Source organism: Melanostigma gelatinosum, assembly GCF_949748355.1.
Source record: "Melanostigma gelatinosum genome assembly, chromosome: 11".
Lineage (NCBI taxonomy): Eukaryota > Metazoa > Chordata > Actinopteri > Perciformes > Zoarcidae > Melanostigma > Melanostigma gelatinosum.
Genome location: NC_136644.1, coordinates 27,913,360 through 27,933,138, shown reverse-complemented (window position 1 = coordinate 27,933,138; position 19,779 = coordinate 27,913,360). Strand labels below are relative to the sequence as shown.

Below are 19,779 nucleotides of genomic sequence, written 5' to 3'. Positions count from 1 at the left end.
TGTGACTAAGTCTGAAAAATAAAACTTTCCACTAAATGTGTCTGAGTTTTTAGAGGAATATCTTAAGTATAAAACACGACCTTTGATTATTAAAGACTACTTATTACTCTGTCATATTTTCTGTAACTAAGCATCCGATCTAGCTGGACTAGATGCTGAAAGAAGAGAGTTCTCTCCTCTGATATTTACTCTGACAGTTCAGAAGATTAAAATACATTCGGTCTTCTCAGAGAAGCTGTTGATGATCCAGAACCGACTCACCTGATGTTTACTTGTACAGGTGTGGAAGTGATGGACAGCAGCAGCGAGCAGCTGGGCGGAGCAGAGGGTGAGGCGCCCTCAGAGGGCCTGGAGGAGGGGGAGGTGGAGGGGGAGACTCTTCTGATCGTAGAGTCTGAGGACCAAGGATCAGTAGATCTATCACATGACCAGAGTGGAGACTCTCTAACCAGCGACGTGGGCGAGGAGGCCGACGGAGGCTGCGAGGACATGTCCTTCTACTGCGACCGCTGCCACAAGTGGGTCCCTGCAGGTGAGTTAGTATGTGTGTGTATATATATATATATATATACACACACACACATACACACATACATATATATATATATATATGTTGTATATGATAACATGTAGATATATATATATATGTGTTGTATATATGTTGTATATGATAACATGTAGATGACAGCAGTTTGTGTATCAGCTCAGCTCAGAGCAGAGCAGCCCAGCTACCTGAAAGGAGACAACTTCTTCAAATTCATCTGCTTCGACTGCTCCGAGGACGGAAAGGAGAGCTTTGAGAGGATGAGACTCACCTGGCAGCAGGTAAACTACAGTCATAACAGTAGAGGAGGAGACTCGCCTGGCAGCAGGTAAACTACCTGGCAGTGATCCGTGTTGATGTGTCTCAGGTGGTGATGTTGGCCATGTACAACCTGTCTCTGGAGGGGACGGGCCGACAGGGCTACTTCAGGTGGAAAGAGGACATCTGTGCTTTTATTGGTCGACACTGGAACTTCCTGCTGGGAACAAGGTCACTCTAAACCTTTATTGATACTTGTTATGAATCAGCTGACTTCATATTCCATCCTGCTCTTCATTGAACTTCATTACACTGTTGATCATGTGACCACATGCCTTCATTATTGAATGTGTCATCGTTCTGTCTTGACCAATCAGGAACCATCATTTTGCCTTTGCTCAGCTTTTTATATTGTTTTTTTAAATGTTGAAAGTGTTTTTAGTACAGAATTGATTCCTAATGAACCGTTCCTGATTGGTCCAGAAGATGATGCGTAGTTCGGCACGTCCTGTCTTAATGAACCATTCCTGATGATGGTGATGATTCTCCTGGTGCAGTGTTTAACCTGGTGACTGTTGCAGGAAGAAGACATCGACGTGGTGGAGCACGGTGGCCGGCTGCCTGTCGGTCGGCAGTCCCACCTTCTTCCGGTCCGGAGCGCAGGAGTTCGGCGAGCCGGGCTGGTGGAAGCTGGTCCAGAACAGACCTCCAACTCTGCGGCCGGAGACAGACAAGTCCACTAGCAAGGCTAAAGGTAACCTGCACTGATCCAGGAGAGCTCGGTCAAAATGTGGCAGAAATGATACTCCTAATATTCTCACCTGCAGCGTCAAAACCTGCCATGGACCCAATCATCACCGTGGAGGGCCTGAGGAAGCGAGGAGCCAGAAACCCGGTGGAGAACGCCATCCAACTGAAGGAGAAGCGTTGTCGTACACAAGAGGCCAAAGACATCAGGCGGGCTCAGAAGGAGGCGGTGGGGGGCTACACGGATCTCAGTGCCTGCTCCACGCCGGTCAAACTGGGAGGAGGAGGCCGCGGGGGGGGTGCCGGGCGCCGGGCCGACCTCGTCCTGGAGAAAGGTGAGGTCATCGATTTCTCCTCCCTCAGCTCATCGGACCGAACGCCGCTCACCAGCCCGTCACCATCGCCTTCGCCAGATTTTTCTGCCCCGGGGACGCCGGCATCTCACTCGGCAACACCCAGCCTGCTGTCAGAGGCGGACCTGATCCCGGACGCCATGCCGCCACAGGCTCTGTTCCACGGTGAGTTAGTATTCGACTCATCCTGGTGTTCTGACTAGAAATGAACATGTCCTAGAATAACTGTCCGATGTGAGTTGATTTGTAATTTTAACGTGACGTAAACACTGACTGCATGTCCTCTCTGCTGCCTCGGACCTCCAGATGATGAGGAGATGGAGGCGGAGGGAATGATCGACCCGGGGATGGAGTACATCCCTCCTCCTCGCGCCAACCTTGTCGCCCGTAAGAAGCTCCGGCCGGCGCCACCACACATCAAACGTGAAGCCGACAGCGAGGACGATGAAGGACTCGAGCGCGACAACGACTTCGAGGAGCCGGTGGGACGCGGCGCTGGTCCACCTCTCTCCACTGGGGGAGGTCTGGAGCGGAGGAGGATAACTCATCCTGAGAAAGCAGATGGAGCTGGCGGCGTCTCCCAGACTCCTCGCTTCACCTCCCTCAGCCTCTACGAGGAGAGGATGCTGCTCCGACGGCTGGACGCCTGCCCGCTGGCCTTGGCCGTCACACCGCAGGCCAAACGCCTCCACAGGAAGCTGCTGGTCCGTCAGGCCAAGAGGCAGAGAGGGCTCCCCCTCCTGGACGTTGACCGGGCGGTCAGCGCTACCCTCAGCCTGGTGGGAGGGATCTACGGCGCCCAGGTGACGGGGACACTGGTGCAGGGTGGCGTCATGGGAAAATACTGCACCACCAGCCAGGAGCTGCGTATCCTTGATCGCTTCCAGGTACCTTCAACATTCATCCTGGTCTTATTCAGTCAATCTCCCGACTGGTTTTATCCTAACCTCCCTACGTCATGCCATGTCCTGGCAGCCTATATTTAGCAGGTTAAAGCTACAGTTGGTAACGTTCATGAAAACCTTTTGTTGCTTGGTTTTGGCTCAACGGTTTTCAACATGGCGGCCGTGTCACAAACTTTCTCCTTTTACAGCTGAACAGTAAGTAAAATAGGTTTCTGAAAACATTTGAAGCCAGAAATAGGCCATGCAGTAACAGAATGTGGATTCTTCTTTGAGTTCAGGGCGTCACCAGAAGTGATTGACAGGTGCGTTAAACAAATCCTCGGCTCTGATTGGTTGTTTCCACTTGAGCTCGGTGGAATCTTGCAAATGCCATCAAGAGAACTAAAGGAGGCAGAGGAACCTGTTTTCTTGTGTGTATTTCTTTTACAGATCATCCGTGTTATGTCCTGTCAGTAAATAGTGACAACAAGTTATTTTAGTTTAACGGCTGTATCTTTAGGGCAGCAATGTGACCTCTAGGGTTGTGTATCGGCAAGAATCTACCGTTACGAGACCGATCGTGACACAGAGGGTGCAGTTCAGTATACTACGTTCATGGAAGGAAAACTAAAGAACACACCGCCATATGCATCAAATCGGACCAAAAAATGTTGACTGTTTTATGCAGTTGAAATAGTGGGATCTGCATTTAGCACAGTCCTTTGACCATCAGGCATCATTTCACTACTGTGGTCTGAGCCACGCTGTCTGCCACAGATCTTTGCATGATCGAGTCAATACAGTATCACAAAACATGATGTCTGGTTACTCAAGTGTATCAGTGTGTTCTTATACCCCGAGCAACAGTAAAATGTTCAAATGATAAACAGTAGACAACTGTGGTTTCAGCCTCAAGATGATGAACTGCTTCTGGTTGTGTTGCTGATGCTGAAACCCCTTAAAGAACACTGAGAGAACCACTGATGTAGATGTTTGTGTGCAGACCAACCTTTCTAGCAGAAGAGGCGTCGAGCAGCATTCTGTGTCTTTCTGGCGCCGATTGATGGGAGCAGAGACCAGTTCGGACCAGAGCATCAAGAGTCCATACACCTCTCGCGTCCTGAAACCGTACATCAGGTAAAGAGTTTTCTAAAACATTCAGTTTAGTGAAGAGAGTCCTGAAGCCTCTGATCGAGTCGAGAGTCCTCTAGTATTAGTAATCATAGTAGGAAGTACAGGACTGTTTGTTTTCCAGGAGGGATTTTGAGAGTCGTCCAGTGAAGCTGAGGTTGTTGGATGAGATCAGAGCTTACCCTCACAGGAAGGAGCCTGACTGGACCCCTGAACCCAACGCCTCCATTGATTACTGCTACGTCCGCCCAAACCACATCCCCTCGGTTAACGCCATGTGTCATGACAACTTCTGGCCAGGTAGCACCGAGGCACATTCTTCTACGTACCTAGAACCGTCCTACCGTCAAGCTGTCTCTCTAAACCATTCGTCCGGTCTCCTCCAGGTGTTGACCTGTCGGAGTGCCTGCAGTACCCGGACTTCAGCGTGGTCGTCCTCTATAAGAAAGTCGTGGTCGGCTTTGGCTTCATGGTTCCTGACGTGAAGTACAACGAGGCCTATATCTCCTTCCTGCTGGTCCATCCTGAGTGGAGGAGAGCCGGCATCGGCACCTTCATGATCTACCATCTCATCCAGGTGAGGCTCCAGAGGTCAGACCGTCTGTCCATCTGTGGCACATTTCAAGGCTAAAACCGGTTTGGAGGCTACAAACTAAATGCTAGAATCGTGCTTCAACATGTGACGCTGACATTTTTAAAACCTGAGTGTATCGTGATCAAAGCAGAATTGCCCGATAGTCAGACTCTCCTACGAAATGGCAAATAATCACCTGTTAAAACATAAATAAAATCAACAGAGATTTGGACAATAAAAGCTTTAAATATTCTCCTTTTTACTTTATTGTCATCTTTATTGGTTATTTGTTTAAAAACACACAATTCAATTGAGGAAATACATTATTATTTTTAATGAAGTATAATAATGAGCTTAGAGCTCATGTTAGGAAGGTAAACTGCTCATAATGCATCTCTAATATCTATTTTATATTCATGTGAAAACATCTCCTTCAAACTACTGGATTTATTCAAGTTTATCACCAAAACTACATTTTACAGATGACATGTGAACACATCATGATAACGTTATAATGTACAAGAATTTAGTGTTGTTTCAAATGTTGCTACGCTGTTAGCTCAGTTATTTAGCCAAGCTAACGTTAACTAGCTAATGTTAACTAGCTAACTTTAGCTAACATTGACTAGCTAGCGTTAACTAGCATCATGATTGGATATCTGTGACTAGAAAGCATGAATGCTGATTTCCTGACTGCATGTTGACACAGTTTATTATTATATTATTATTATTGTCCTAACGACACTAAAACGTGGTGTGTTTTCCAGACGTGCATGGGGAAAGACGTGACTCTGCACGTGTCGGCCAGTAACCCCGCCATGCTGCTTTATCAGAAGTTTGGTTTCAAGGCGGAGGAGTACATCCTGGACTTCTACGATAAATACTATCCTGTGGACAGCACAGAGTGCCGCCACGCCTTCTTCCTCCGACTGAGACGCTGAGTTCACCTGATAGTCGGAGACGGCTCTTCTCCTTCTGGTGGACCACGACCAGTCTGCAGCACAATGCCTGGCTCAAAGGCACCTGGACAGTAGCTGCTGAAGACGGCGGCAGGTTTTCAGTCTCAGAAAACACTGAAAAAATCAAATTTAACTGTATTTTTGTTTTTAAAAACGTGAGATTTGTGACTTTTGGTGAAATTTACAATTCACTTTTGTCTCGTGCTTCAGTTTTTTTTCCATTAAAACAAAATGAATTAAATTGACTTCACTTGAGGAACTGAATTCTCTTCTTCATTCACACTCAGCAGACTGCAGTTTGTCCAGCAGGCGGCGCTGTGACTCCTCAACAGGTAAACTGGTCAAATACAGTGATTCAAGATACAAGTTCAGCTCGGGACAATTCAGTTTGCTTTTCTTTTTTTATATATTTATTGAGATTTTACAGCTTAACAAGACAGAACTTTAAGGATACAATACAGAGGAAAAGGGAGAGAACAACCTAAAATAAAATATAAAAAAGACAACTACAGCAAATGACACATTCGCACATCACCAGCCTGACATACGTACATCTTGGTTATATCATCAGGTCAAGTCAGCGTCGGTACCAGTGTTTTTAATCTGGCAGGGCAAAGTCCAGCCCGGAGGGGTCCACCATGTCGAAGACCGGTTTCCATGTCTTGAGAAACCCCTTGACATGGTCATAGAGGGTGTGGGTCAACTGTTCCAGAGGGAGAACCTCCAGAATCTCCTCGTACCAATCGTCCGTGGAAGGGATAGAATGTCAAAATTCTGAGATAGAAAGTCAAAATTCTGACATTGAAAGTCAAAATTCTGAGATTGAAAGTCAAAATTCTGAGATTGAAAGTCAAAATTTTGAGATTGAAAGTCAAAATGAGATTGAAAGTCAAAATGATGAGATACTTAAACAGTCACAGAAGCAGCTCTTTGGCTGGTTACTGTACATTTGAAATGTAAATGTATTGTGAGTACATTGAAGACTTTAAACGTGGCTTTAAAACACATGAAATACTTCATGTGGGATTGTGCAAATGCACCCTTGAAAGGATTTTAAGCATTGAACAAAGTTATTGTAATAACTTGTTTGATATTTGTCTTTGATATTTCCTTTAATAGTTTGATCTTTGATAGAGTAATGTGGGTTTCTTAACCCTAAATTAAAAGGATTTTCTATAACAGAAATGTGCTTAAATATATAGTTACATTTATATAACTGCATGTACAATATTTTAACACTTGAATAAACAATAATCAAATGCAGAGAGAGTTATTTAACAATATGTTACGGGTAGTTACATTTACAACCGGCCCTTTGTGGGCAACCATGATGCTGATGTGGCCCGGAGTGAAAATGAGTTTGAGACCCCTGCCTTAAAACCTGATATGTGCCCAAACTGTTGTAAACATTCAAGTAGACGGGATGGTAGTGTCTATCTCAACCAGGTACAGCAGGACATCATCCGCATAGAGACATGTTTTGTACGGTACCGTTGACATTGAAACCTCTTATCGTTGGTGTGGTTCTGATGAGCTCGGCTAAGGGCCGATGCAAACAAAAGAGGGCTCAGTGGGCATCCCTGACGGGTGCCACGCTCTAATGGGAACGGGTCTGAGCAGCAGCAGCAGTTAGTAATAACGGCCGCTCTAGGAGGAAAATACAGCTGTTTCACCCAGTCAATGAATTCTGTACCTATTTAAAATTTTTCCATAGCATAGAAAAGAAAGGGCCGTTCAACCCTGTCAAAAGCTTTTAATGAGTCCAGAGACACTGCCAGGCCTTGCACATTATTATCTCTGGCAAACTGTGTTATGTTCAGAAGCCTCCTGGTATTATTGGAGGAGTTCCTCCCTTTAATAAAACCTGTTTGACCAGGATTTACTAATATTGATATTAATGGTTCAAGCCTCAGAGTCAATACCTTGGCTAAAATATTTGCATCTACACTAATGAGCGATATGAGCCTGTAAGACGCTGGGTCTTCGGGGTCCTTGTTCTTTTTCAAGATCAGGATAATGTTGGCTAGCCACATTGTTACAGGTAGGTGGTGAGTTGTGTCAAAGCTGTAATTATAAGTTCTGACCAGATGAGGAGTGAGCTTGTTTTAAAGGCTTTAAACCACTCCGCTGGGAACCCATCCTGGTGATTGTCCACTGTGCATCAAAGCCTTCTAATATTTCCTGTTCCTGAACGGGTTTCCCCAAAGATTGTTGCTGTTCTTTTGTTAGTGTAGGTTATTTAATTTTAGAAAATAATTTGTCAAGTTCCTCTTTAGTGTTATCAGTTTTGTATCATGATTTGTAAAATGATACAGAAACAGAGTTGATATGTTTCTTATTTAAATGTCTTCCCTCCTGGATCTCTGATTCCTCCTATGATGCTGCTATGGTGCTGCTATGGTGCTGCTATGGTGGTGCTATGGTGTTGCTATGGTGCTGCTATGGTGTTGCTATGGTGCTGCTATGGTGCTGCTATGGTGGTGCTATGGTGTTGCTATGGTGCTGCTATGGTGTTGCTATGGTGTTGCTATGGTGGTGCTATGGTGGTGCTATGGTGTTGCTATGGTGCTGCTATGGTGTTGCTATGGTGTTGCTATGGTGGTGCTATGGTGTTGCTATGGTGCTGCTATGGTGGTGGTGTTATGGTGCTGCTATGGTGGTGCTATGGTGGTGCTATGGTGTTGCTATGGTGGTGCTATGGTGTTTCTATGGTGGTGCTATGATGCTGCTATGGTGTTGCTATGGTGTTGCTATGGTGTTGCTATGGTGGTGCTATGGTGGTGCTATGGTGTTGCTATGGTGCTGCTATGGTGTTGCTATGGTGTTGCTATGGTGGTGCTATGGTGTTGCTATGGTGCTGCTATGGTGGTGGTGCTATGGTGCTGCTATGGTGTTGCTATGGTGTTGCTATGGTGGTGCTATGGTGCTGCTATGGTGGTGGTGCTATGTTGCTGCTATGGTGCTGCTATGGTGGTGCTATGGTGCTGCTATGGTGTTGCTATGGTGGTGCTATGGTGTTTCTATGGTGGTGCTATGATGCTGCTATGGTGTTGCTATGGTGCTATGGTGGTGCTATGATGCTGCTATGGTGTTGCTATGGTGCTGCTATGGTGGTGGTGCTATGGTGTTGCTATGGTGGTGCTATGGTGTTGCTATGGTGGTGCTGCTATGGTATTGCTATGGTGCCTTCGCATCGCAGGCTGAAAACTCACCTCTTCAAGAAGGCCTGAGCCTTCCACTTAGCACTTACTTAGCATTCAGTGTATTCATACTTCTGGTGACTAGTAGTTCTCTTGAATATGTTGAATTCACTAATTGTAAGTCGCTTTGGATAAAAGCGTCTGCTAAATGACTAATGTAATCACGTGGCCCTCATCCCCAGTTTGCTTTTCTGACTGAATTTTATTTTTGGACAGAAATTAAATTAACTCCAAACACATTTGTCAACATAACTTTTTATGTTAAAATACATCCAGTGAAGCGACACATTCACTGGCTACATTATCCATTTCACAGGTTCAACACAATATTTAAATGACAAAGCAGTAAGAGTACTATTACTAGTATGAGTACTATATGTACTAGAAGTCCACAAACATCAGTACTTTATGTTGATTTAATTAGAGCTGTCGCAATATCACAATAGACTTTCCTCTTTATCATTTAGAAAGCAACAATACATCTTATTCATAGAGCATTTAGAACGGTACATTCAGTCATTTGGAACGAAAATAAAAACATGTCAATATCTCATATAATCGTCACCACAGAGGAGCTTCCTCCACGGTTGTTACATGTGGATGAGATTAAACTAGGTGGGAGTCAGAAACCATCCAGGTTCACTTTGGGTTTCCCCAGTTTTCCCAGCAGGTCCCGTCCGGTCTGAGCAGCCAGCAGAGACACCATGTCGTCACATCCGGACTTCACCGCCGCGTCGTACGCTGTCTGACCGCCGACGTTCCTCCGCCTCACGCCGGCCCGACAGCTGAATAATAAGAGGCATGATGTCGTCAGCAGGTGGGAGGAGCAACAACAACACCTGAACACCTTTCTGTATTTAAAGTGACACCTGTAGAAACATGTCCAACCAATCAGGAGCTGGTTTTTCAGAACTGAATCTCTTAAACCAGATAAACATTTTTTTAACCTGCTGAGTTCTCTGAGACAATTCTATCTGGTCTCTTTGTGGTTGTTTTGTGTCTCTTTGTAGTTGTGTCTCTTTTGTAGTTGTGTGTCTCTTGATGGTTGTGTTGCATCTCTGTAGTTATTTTGTGTCTGTAGTCATTTGATTGACTTTACAGTTTTAATAGTATCAGCAGTATTTACCAGTACCAGAGTGTATTTGGCTTCTGGAGGGATACTGAACTACTGACTCAGCTAGAATACACTAAGTATATTGTTCCTGCTTTAACTAGTTACTAGTTATTAGCTGTACCTAGGCTGCTTCCGTGTTAATACTTTTGCAGTTTCTCATTGTGTATGGTCGGTGTGATTTAGTTTCACCTAGTCAATTGCCCTCTTAAGTGGCAGGGGCGTGGCTTGCACTCCTGGCAGACAATGACCAATCAGTAGGTAGCCGTCCTTAACTGGTGGTTGAAGCGTCAGGCAAACAAAGGCAGCTCTGTCAGACGTGGACTCTGTCTCTCACACTGCAGAGCTGTGAGGCGAGGTGGTGGTACTGGCCTGCTACTCTCCCCAAAATGGAAATACTCTCTTGTCTCTGTTCCTCAGTTCTCCCCGTCCTCTTTCAAATTTCATGCTGTTACTGTCACTTATCCAGTCAAGCTGTTGTGTATCGCCCACCAGACCCTCTTGGTGAGTTCCTGGAGGAGCGCGACACATTAGTCTCGCACTTCCATGACGATGGCTCAGCACTCATCCTGTTCGGTGGCTTCAACATCCAGACTGATGAGTTAGAACCTCTTCTTTCCTTCCTCTCCTCCTTTGTCCTGTTCCACTCCTCTTCTCCTCCGACCCACAAGGCAACCAGCTGGATCTTATCTTCACGAGACTCTGTTCTACTGGTAACCTCTCCGTCACTCTCCTCCAGCGCTCTGACCACTCTTTCATGTCTTACTCCCTCTCCTCTCCCCCCTTACTCCCTCCACCTACCCACATGGTTTCTACCCATAGTCATCTCCGCTCCCTCTCCCGGCTGATCTTTCCTCTTCTGTTACCTCTGCTCTCCCTGACCCTGAATCCTTCTCTCTGCTATCCCCTGATATTGCTACTGACCTTCTCCTCTCCATCCTTTCCTCTTCTTTGGACAACCTCTTTCCCTTCACCTCCAGGCCGGCACGGCCAACCCCACCTGCCCCACGGCTGTCGGACTCAGTGCGTACTGACAGACGGAGCCTAAGAGAGGCTGAGCGAAAATGGAGAAAAGGCAAACTCCCGGAGGACCTTCTTAACTTCCTATCTCTTCTTTCCACTTTTTCCTCCTCTCTATCTACTGCTGAAGCTGCTTTCTTCCGCTCTAAAATCCTAACCTCTGCTTCCAATCCTAAAAAACTCTTCGAAACGTTCTCCTCACTCCTCCAACCCCCCCCCCCTCCTACTTCCTCTCTTCTCCCTGATGATTTCGCCAACTTCTTTGACAAGAAGGTATACAATATCAAATCCTCCTTCTCTCAGCCCCCCTCTCCCCGTCCACCCTCTCCCCCACTCTCTGTGTCCCTGTCCACCATCTCCAGCTCTTCCCCTCAGCTCTCCCTCCCCTCTCCATGCCCCATCTTACCCTATCTTGCTCCCCTCTCCCCTAACGAGGTCCTCAACCTTGTTACATCTAACCGCCCCACCACGTGCTCCCTTGACCCGATTCCCTCCCCTCTTCTATAGTCTGTTGCGATTGAACTCCTTCCTTTCCTCACCCACCTCATCAACACATCTCTTGTCTCAGGATGCTTTCCCACGGCTTTCAAGACTGCCAGAGTCACCCCCCTTCTGAAGAAGCAATCACTTGACCCCTCTGATGTCAAGAACTTCAGACCGGTTTCTCTTCTACCCTTTCTTTCCAAAACACTTGAACGTGCTGTCTTTAAATAACTGTCTTCCTATCTCCACCAAAACAACCTCTTGGACCCCCACCAGTCCGGGTTCAAGGGTGGTCACTCGACAGAGACGGCCCTCCTTGCGGTGACGGAGTCTCTTCACGCTGCGAGAGCGAACTCGCTCTCCTCTGTCCTGATTCTCCTGGACCTGTCTGTGGCGTTTGACACTGTGAACCACCAGATCCTCCTCTCCACCCTCGAGGGGATGGGCGTCTCAGGCTCTGCACTCTCCCTGTTTGCATCCTACCTGACAGGTTGATCCTACCAGGTGACATGGAGGGGGGCCGTGACAGAACCACGCATGCTGACTACGGGGGTTCCACAAGGCTCAGTCCTGGGCCCCCTTCTCTTCTCGCTCTACACAACATCTCTGGGTTCTGTTATTCGCTCGCATGACTTCTCTTACCATTGTTATGCCGATGAAACCCAGCTGGTCTTGTCAATTTCCCCCGGGGACACTCAAGTGGAGGCATCGCTGCGTGCTTGGCTGAGATCTCGAAGTGGATGGCGACACACCACCTGAAGCTCAACCTGGACAAAACCGAGCTACTGTTCCTCCCGGGAAGGGTTGCCTTCATCGAGACCTGTCTATCACCATTGATTACCGTGGTGACGCGAAATCGGACTGCGAGGAATCTGGGTGTGACCCTGGATGACCAACTGTCGTCCTCAGCAAACATTGACGAGACGGCGCAGGTGCTCATCCAGGCTCTTGTCATCTCCCGCCTGGACTACTGCAACTCACTACTTGGCAGAGCCCCGAGTCGGCCATCAGACCTCTGGAGCTTGTCCAGAAAGCTGCAGCTCGCCTGGTGTTCAATCACCCAAAGTTCTCCCACACAACTTCCCTTCTCGAACCCTGGACCCAGAGGTTCTAGCCAACTACAGGCCTATCCTGTCTAAAGTGTTAGAGAAGGTAGTTGCTTCTCAACTTCAGGACCACCTCAAACACAACAACTTGTTTGAAAAATTTCAGTCAGGATTTCGTTCAGCCCACAGCACTGAAACAGCTTTGCTCAGGGTGACGAATGACCTGCTGATGACAGCCGATGCAGGATCACCCTCACTCCTCATCCTCCTGGACCTGACTGCTGCATTTGACACAGTGGATCACACTATCCTCCTACAGCGCCTCCATACCACCATTGGACTATCAGACTCTGCACTCAAGTGGTTTCAGTCCTACCTTTCAGGCAGAACTGAATATGTGTCACTGGGAAGATACAAGTCCAGACTGCTCCCCGTCTCCTGTGGTGTTCCGCAAGGGTCGGTCCTCGGCCCCATCCTCTTCATTATTTACATGCTCCCCCTCGGTCGTGTCATCAGCAGATATAGGATGTCTTTCCACTGTTATGCTGATGATACACAGATCTACATCAAAACTGCCCCAAGCCCCTCTGCAGCCATGTCACGTCTCACCTCCTGTCTTGGGGAGATGAAGGCGTGGATGAGCAACAACTTTCTCCAGTTAAACAGTAGCAAAACCGAAGCCCTCCTTGTTGGCACTCCACACCAGGTTCAGTCATCCTCCATAACTCATCTCACCTTCGACGGTCAGGTCATCCCCCTCGCCTCCACAGTCACTAATCTGGGAGTTAGGTTTGACTCTTACCTGACCTTTGATGACCATATAAAACACCTGTGCAAAACCTCGTTTTATCATCTCAAAAACATCTCCAAACTCCGCCCACTTTAACCCTGTCAGATGCAGAGAAGCTCGTCCACGCCTTTATATCCTCAAGACTGGACTACTGCAACTCACTATTCACTGGGATCACTGCCAAGAACATCCAGAAGCTGCAATACATCCAAAACAGCGCTGCCAGGATCCTGATGAGAGTCCGGAAGTATGAGCACATAACACCCATTCTGCACTCCCTACACTGGCTCCCTGTCTCATTCCGGATTGACTACAAAGTCCTGCTACTCACACATAAATGCATAAATGGACATGCACCTCCCTACCTACAAGACCTCATCACTCCCCAAATCTCCACCCGCACCCTCAGATCATCAAACAGCTCGCTTCTCCGGGTCCCCAGCACCAAGCTCCGCACCATGGGCGACCGGGCCTTCGGCTCGGCAGCTCCACGCCTATGGAACAGTCTCCCTGACCATCTAAGGGCAACACAGACACTGTCTCTTTAAGACCGGCCTAAAAACCTTTTTATTCAGGAAAGCCTTTCTGACCAAAATCACTGTCAGTTATTTCTTTTGTGTTTCTGTTCATTCACTGGTTTTTATTTTATTATAGTTTATTTTTTTAAACTGTTTTAACTGTGTTTTAACTGTGTTTTAACTGTGTTTTAACTGTGTTTTAACTGTGTTTTAACTGTGTTTTAACTGTGTTTACTATGTACTGGCTCTGTGGCACTCTGAGATTTTTTTGAAATGAACAGTGCGTTACAAATAAAATGCATTATTATTATTTATTATTATTATTCTCTGTTCTCTACACTGGCTCCCTGTAAGAGCATCCAGTGTGAGACTCTGGTGCTAGCCTACAGGGCAGTGAAAGGAACAGCTCATTCCTATCTCCAGGCCACGGTCAAGCCCTACACCCCCGCCCGACCTCTTCTCTCTGCTGCCTCGGTGTGATTGTAGTTGTATTAGTTTGTTTCTGTAGTATTTCTCTGGTTTATGCTTGTTTAAAGGAGATGCACTTATGACTTCTGGTTACTAGTAGTTATCTTGAATACCTATGTTGAATACACTTATTGTAAGTCACTTTGGATAAAAGCGTCTGCTAAATGACTGTAATGTACTAATGTAATGTAGTAGTAGTATCAGTGATCAGTTACTTGGACTCAAGAAAAGGTTACATGTTCACAGAGTGTTTCATACCTGTAGAAGTAGTACTAATAGTAGTACTAGTAAAGTTGGACCAGGTGTTTCATACCTGTAGAAATAGTACTAATAGTAGTGCTAATCGTAGCAGTTGGACCAGGTGTTTCATACCTGAGCAGGACCTGAGCACCCTTTAGACCTTCAGAGCCCAGAGCTGCAGCTTCATGCAGAGCAGTGTTCTTCATCCTGAGGAGGAGGAGAGTTTGAACATGTATGTAATACTACTAGTAATAGTCGTACAAGTAATCACGCTGGTCTAGTGAGATCCAGATCCTGGTGATGTGGACCTCAGGTTTGGGTCATGTTGTCCTCACCATCCAGACTGCTGGTCCACGTCGGCTCCTCGCTGCACTAAAACAGGAAGTGCGTCATGGTGACCGTTCACCACGGCAACTGCCAAAGCATGTCGGCCATCGCTGTCGCAGCAGAAAGGATCCGCCCCCTGGTGGTTAGTGAGAAAACAGACCAATTAGTGTGAACTGTGTCAGGTGACCAGGAAACACACCAATAGTATCGACCAATCAGGGAGCAGGTTTAAATCTCTCAGAGACTCGTACCTGATCCAGGAGCTGCTGGATGACACTGATCTGACCTCGTCCTGGACCAGGACCCAGCTCCTTCAGCAGCTGCACGTCCCTCACCTGGAACCAGGAGGACCAATCAGAGAGGAGCTTTTATCTGTCAGGTGAGTTCAAACCCAATGTGGAGAACGTCTGGTTTCTTACCGGAGGTCTGGGTCTCAGGTCTGGTTTGGGAGGATCACTGCCTGATCGTTCTGTGACGCTGCTCAGAGTCTCATTCCGACCTTCAGGTCCGACGCCGTCCTCACCTGCCGGATCCACTTGAGAACACACCTGACGTTCTTCTTCCCGTCCGGCCGACACGAAGCTGACGGTCAGGCTGACTTCCTGACGATCCTCCTGAATCACAGCAGAAACCATCTGAAGGAGAGCAGGAACACAAGATGTCACCTGACACACAGGAAGTGGAGCACAGCGCACCTGGTCAGGTGATCATGATCACCTGACCAGGTGAAGATGTTGAACACGTGTCTGAATCATTTAACTTCAAGTTACTACGAGGAACTTTTATTTTCTCTTGATGTTGGCACCCTCTGTGGACTAAAGTGGGAGTGTTTCTTTATTTAATCCCACTGGTGATGTCACTGTACAGGTGAGGTACAAGTGAGGTGCGGGTGGGATACAGGTGTGCAGGTGAGGTACGGCTGAAGTGTGGGTGAGGTACAGGTGAGGTGTGGGTGATGTGGAGGATGAAACTCACCCCCCAGAGGAGGAGGCCAGAGCACGCGTGTCCGCTGCTTTGCACAGTCGACACGCTGCAATAACAAATCTACCAAGACTGGTTTACAATTATGAGGAATTTAATTCCACTGATGCAAGTACGATTACAGTTAAACATTGGAGTACATACTCCTATGAAATATTAAATCAATAAAACCCCGTTTGCAAAAAACTCAACTCAGCTTCTCAGGTATAAAAAACACGTCCGTTGTCTGAGAGCCATCACGCGAGAGGGAAAAAGTCTTTAAATCAAACCACCCACATATTCGTTCGCGACTCCTCCCCTCCCGTCTATCTCAATTTCTATTGGCTAACTTCTCTACACACTTCTGTAAACGCCTATCTCCACATCTCTCTCTCTCCCTGAGCAGCTAACACATTCAAATCCTCAGTTATGGCTTAATTCCTTCTATGATAATCCTTCAGTATAAATGTTACACTTCTGCAACCTTGGCAGAAGCTTCATGTCTTATTAGCTCCTAATCTTACAACACTTTATGTTTATCTTAATTATGCATTCCCAAAACCCTTATGTTTATGACTAATTATGAATTCTTAATTATGAATTATTATACACTTTTATTATATCTACTGAACATGCCGTTTTTTGCTCAAATTTCTTACAGTGAAGTGTACAAGTGAGGTGTACAGGTGAGGTGCCCTCTGTGGACTAAAGCGGCAGCGTGTCTTTATTTAATCCCACTGGTGATGTCACTGTACAGGTGAGGTACAGGTGAGGTGCGGGTGGGGTACAGGTGTGCAGGTGAGGTACGGGTGAGGTGTACACAAGTGAGGTGCGGGTGAGGTGTACAAGTGAGGTGTGGGTGAGGTGTACAGGTGAGGTGCGGGTGAGGTACATGTGAGGTGTCGATGAGGTACAGGTGACGTGTGTCGTACCCGGCCCAGGCGAGGTTCTCCCAGCAGAGTCCTGAAGGGGGCGTTGATCTGAGCGTAGCTCCTCAGGTGGGCACACAAGTGATCCAGCTGCTTCCTCCAGAAACCTGAGGAAACGGACGGGTTAGAGTTCTAGTAGTAGTACTAGTAGTCGTATTTTAACTCTACCAGGACTGACGGCGGTCAGTAGTGGTACCAGTAGTACTAGTAGTAGTACTGTACCTCTAACAGGGCTGATGGGGGTCAGTAGTGGTACTAGTAGTAGTACTTTACCTCTACCAGGGCTCACAGTGGTCAGTAGCGGTCGACGGTCTCTGGTTGCCTGCTGCTTGCTGAGTTGAAGTGTCCTCTGTTCTTTCCTCTGAAGCTCAGTGGCTGATGGGTAATAGAGTCCAACAGTCTGCGTGAACTGCTCAGCAGTGGGCGGGGCTAACTCTGTGCGGGGAGCAGGGCCGGAGGAGGGTGTGGCTTGCCAGGTTGCATCCTGGGAAGTTTGGGCTGCTGCCTGCTCACACAGAGAACGGTCTCTGTCGTGTTCTGTATGAATTAACTATAATATAACATGATGTCATGATGCATGACATCATACCTGCAGCGTACCTGGTCGGCGCACCTGACAGGTCGCGTGATGTCACTGCAGGATGTGGTCGGGGCTTCCAGGAAGGCGCCGCAGGCTGCGCAGTAGAATGCGTACGGGTGTCCGCTCGCACCGCATCGCCAACAAACCACACAGCTGGCTGCATGACCGGGCTACAAGTAAACACAGGACTACATTTCCCACAATGCTTCACTCTCACAAAGCCTGGTCACAAGGATAAACTGCTCACCTCGCTCCATCGATATGAATATAAATAGATACAACTTAAATCAACAACAGACTGAGCTACAATGGGGCCACTGATGCTAACGTTAGCTAGCAAGCTGCCGTTAACTTCAGAGTACAAACGTACTCCAACATGTATGTTGCTGATGGAAATGTAAAAGGGAGACAGTGTGGTTTTAGCTGCAGTTAGCATTGATGCTACCTGGATTCATCCAACTAGAGAGCTACAAACTAAATGATATTAAATCAGTAATAGCAGTGAAGCTAGCATTAGCAGTCGTTAAATGCTTTGAAGCGGCTTTAAAGTTGGTGGGAAGTCATCAGGGTTCTATCTTAATATTTTGCGATGGAATTTTATTTAAAACATAAGTTATTTGTACAGCAAGCAAAAAGTGTAGCTATCTTGTTTAAGTTCACTCATTATTATTGGCTGGTCTGGTACGAGGCTACGCTAGCTGTGTGAAGTATCGGCTCTATGCTAACTAACTAGCATTGAGCTTTAAAACTCTGAGCCTGAGCTAGCGCTACGTAGCCTCTGCTGGTTGATCTACTGTGGGTTAGTGTGAAATAAAATACTGGAGAAGGCTTTGGCTCGGCTATCAGTTTCCTCATGCTTCCAGTCTTCGTGCTAAGCTAGGCTATCCCAGAGCTAGCTACAGCAGAAACAGACAGACATGATGACACGATGGACTTCAGGTGAGTCTTCACCTTTGAGCCGCACCAGTCACAGAACCGGGCGTCACCACGGTTCAACCGTTTACACCTGGAGCAGTTCAACGTCCTGCAGTCTGCTGAGCGGACAGAGGGGGCGACGTTCTGCAGCCGCTACCAACAGAGAGAGAAGAAGTGTGTGTGTGTGTGTGTGTGTGTGTGTGTGTGTGTGTGTGTGTGTGTGTGTGTGTGTGTGTGTGTGTGTGTGTGTGTGTGTGTGTGTGTGTGTGTGTGTGTGTGTGTGTGTGTGTGTGTGTGTGTGTGTGTGTGTTTTACCGGCTGCACACGGCTCTCACAGGTCAAACATCTGGAGATGTGAGCTGGATTCCCACTGCCACAGCAAACACACATCTCATGGTCCTGGACAGAAAACATACATCACAACTAACAAGTGTGTGTGTGTGTGTGTGTGTGTGTGTGTGTGTGTGTGTGTGTGTGTGTACCTGATGTTGATGGATGGAGGCCTCACAGATTAAACAGGTCTGAGTGTTCACAGGAACCAGAGAGTTACAGAAGACACAGCAGAGCATCTGAGAACACACGCATAAAGAAAGAGTGTCTCACTGAGGGACAGAATAACAGAAACAGCTGAGAGTAAAACCTTTGAGGTGAAAACAGCTGTTTGTGTTCGTCAGTGAGTCACAGACAGACAGACAAACAGTAGTACCTGTCTTCCCTCAGCAGGGGGCGGTCTCTGCTCAGGTAAACCAGGAAGTGAAGATCCACACTGAGCACAGAACCCAGAGAACGGGTCTGAAGGCAGGGGACCCAGACACTGAGCACACCTGGACAGATAGACAGGTACACAGACAGACAGGTAGGGAGACAGAGGGACAGACAGGTACACAGACAGACAGTTTCATTAGTTTCTAAGATCACAACCTGTTGGTTTTCCTAGCATGCTTTGCTTTGTTATTGTCAACAGAAGAATATTGATGATACTTTGTGAGGTTCAGAGGATCAGAACACATCACATACGTTTGTCTATGTGGTTTATCCTCATAAACACAGTGTTCACTAGAAGTCAGAAGGTCATAAAATATTCAGGAAACACAAAGAAACATGAGGATTTAAACCGTTAGAGTTAGTGTCGTACCGCAGGAAGTCAGTCTGTTGGTGGATTCTGGACATCTGAGTGCTGCTCACCTGCTTCATTACACCTGAAGTCTAACAGGAAGTACCACAAAAAAAAAAGTCAAACACAGGAAGTACCACAAAATAAAAGTCAAACACAGGAAGCACCACAAAATAAAAGTCTGTGGGGTTCAGTTTGGACGAGCTGCTGCTGGTTTGGTCTGTTTACCCCCGACTGGGAACATTGGGAGGATCCAGGTGGTTGTGGTTTGGTGGGAGAGACCAGTCGACTGGTCAGGAAACGAGGACCTGGATGAGGAGGGTTTCCCATCATGCTCGGCTCTAAAGGACAAACCGAATGAAGTGAAGTGATTATTCAGTAAATCAGTTCAGTTCTTAACAGAGCTTCATGTTTAGGTTGCTCTAAGCTAAGCTAACAACATTATATTATTATATTATTCAACAGACCTGAGGGCCTCAGTGAAGAACCAGCAGAGTTGAATGAGGTTCCTTCAGACAAACGCTGAAATTAAAACTTTTAACATTAAAACAAGATCCTGTATTTGAAATGGCTGATGGGAAATGGAGTCTTACCTGTTTGTTCCTCTGCAGGAAGTTCTCCTCGTTGT

The 19,779-nt window shown here is 46.9% G+C and overlaps 2 protein-coding genes across 2 annotated transcripts in view; one reads left to right on the top strand and one right to left on the bottom strand.

The window, feature by feature from the left end:
* Nucleotides 1-291: 291 nt before the first annotated feature.
* On the top strand, nucleotides 292-9,478 carry kat14 (lysine acetyltransferase 14; the record flags this gene model as incomplete). The annotated part of the gene is made up of 11 exons (XM_079278437.1): nucleotides 292-532; nucleotides 704-825; nucleotides 912-1,033; nucleotides 1,384-1,556; nucleotides 1,630-2,067; nucleotides 2,209-2,789; nucleotides 3,790-3,923; nucleotides 4,042-4,217; nucleotides 4,304-4,494; nucleotides 5,259-5,782; nucleotides 9,309-9,478. The coding sequence occupies 10 exons, from the start codon at nucleotides 292-294 to the stop codon at nucleotides 5,430-5,432; spliced, it is 2,352 nt and encodes a 783-aa protein (XP_079134563.1). The 3' UTR covers nucleotides 5,433-5,782; nucleotides 9,309-9,478.
* Nucleotides 8,968-19,779, bottom strand: part of dzank1 (double zinc ribbon and ankyrin repeat domains 1) — a gene marked incomplete at its 5' end in the record, with an annotated part of 12,036 nt that continues 1,224 nt past the window's right edge. Inside the window, 15 exons of the mRNA XM_079279341.1 lie at nucleotides 8,968-9,435; nucleotides 14,459-14,533; nucleotides 14,662-14,789; nucleotides 14,905-14,988; nucleotides 15,073-15,288; nucleotides 16,546-16,649; nucleotides 16,816-17,047; nucleotides 17,143-17,292; nucleotides 18,353-18,436; nucleotides 18,520-18,606; nucleotides 18,744-18,861; nucleotides 19,173-19,243; nucleotides 19,380-19,492; nucleotides 19,619-19,673; nucleotides 19,745-19,779. The exon at nucleotides 19,745-19,779 is cut by the window's right edge and continues 59 nt beyond it. Coding sequence (XP_079135467.1) covers nucleotides 9,273-9,435; nucleotides 14,459-14,533; nucleotides 14,662-14,789; nucleotides 14,905-14,988; nucleotides 15,073-15,288; nucleotides 16,546-16,649; nucleotides 16,816-17,047; nucleotides 17,143-17,292; nucleotides 18,353-18,436; nucleotides 18,520-18,606; nucleotides 18,744-18,861; nucleotides 19,173-19,243; nucleotides 19,380-19,492; nucleotides 19,619-19,673; nucleotides 19,745-19,779 — 1,715 coding nt within the window. The 3' untranslated portion in view covers nucleotides 8,968-9,272. The remainder of the gene's footprint in view (nucleotides 9,436-14,458; nucleotides 14,534-14,661; nucleotides 14,790-14,904; nucleotides 14,989-15,072; nucleotides 15,289-16,545; nucleotides 16,650-16,815; nucleotides 17,048-17,142; nucleotides 17,293-18,352; nucleotides 18,437-18,519; nucleotides 18,607-18,743; nucleotides 18,862-19,172; nucleotides 19,244-19,379; nucleotides 19,493-19,618; nucleotides 19,674-19,744) is intronic.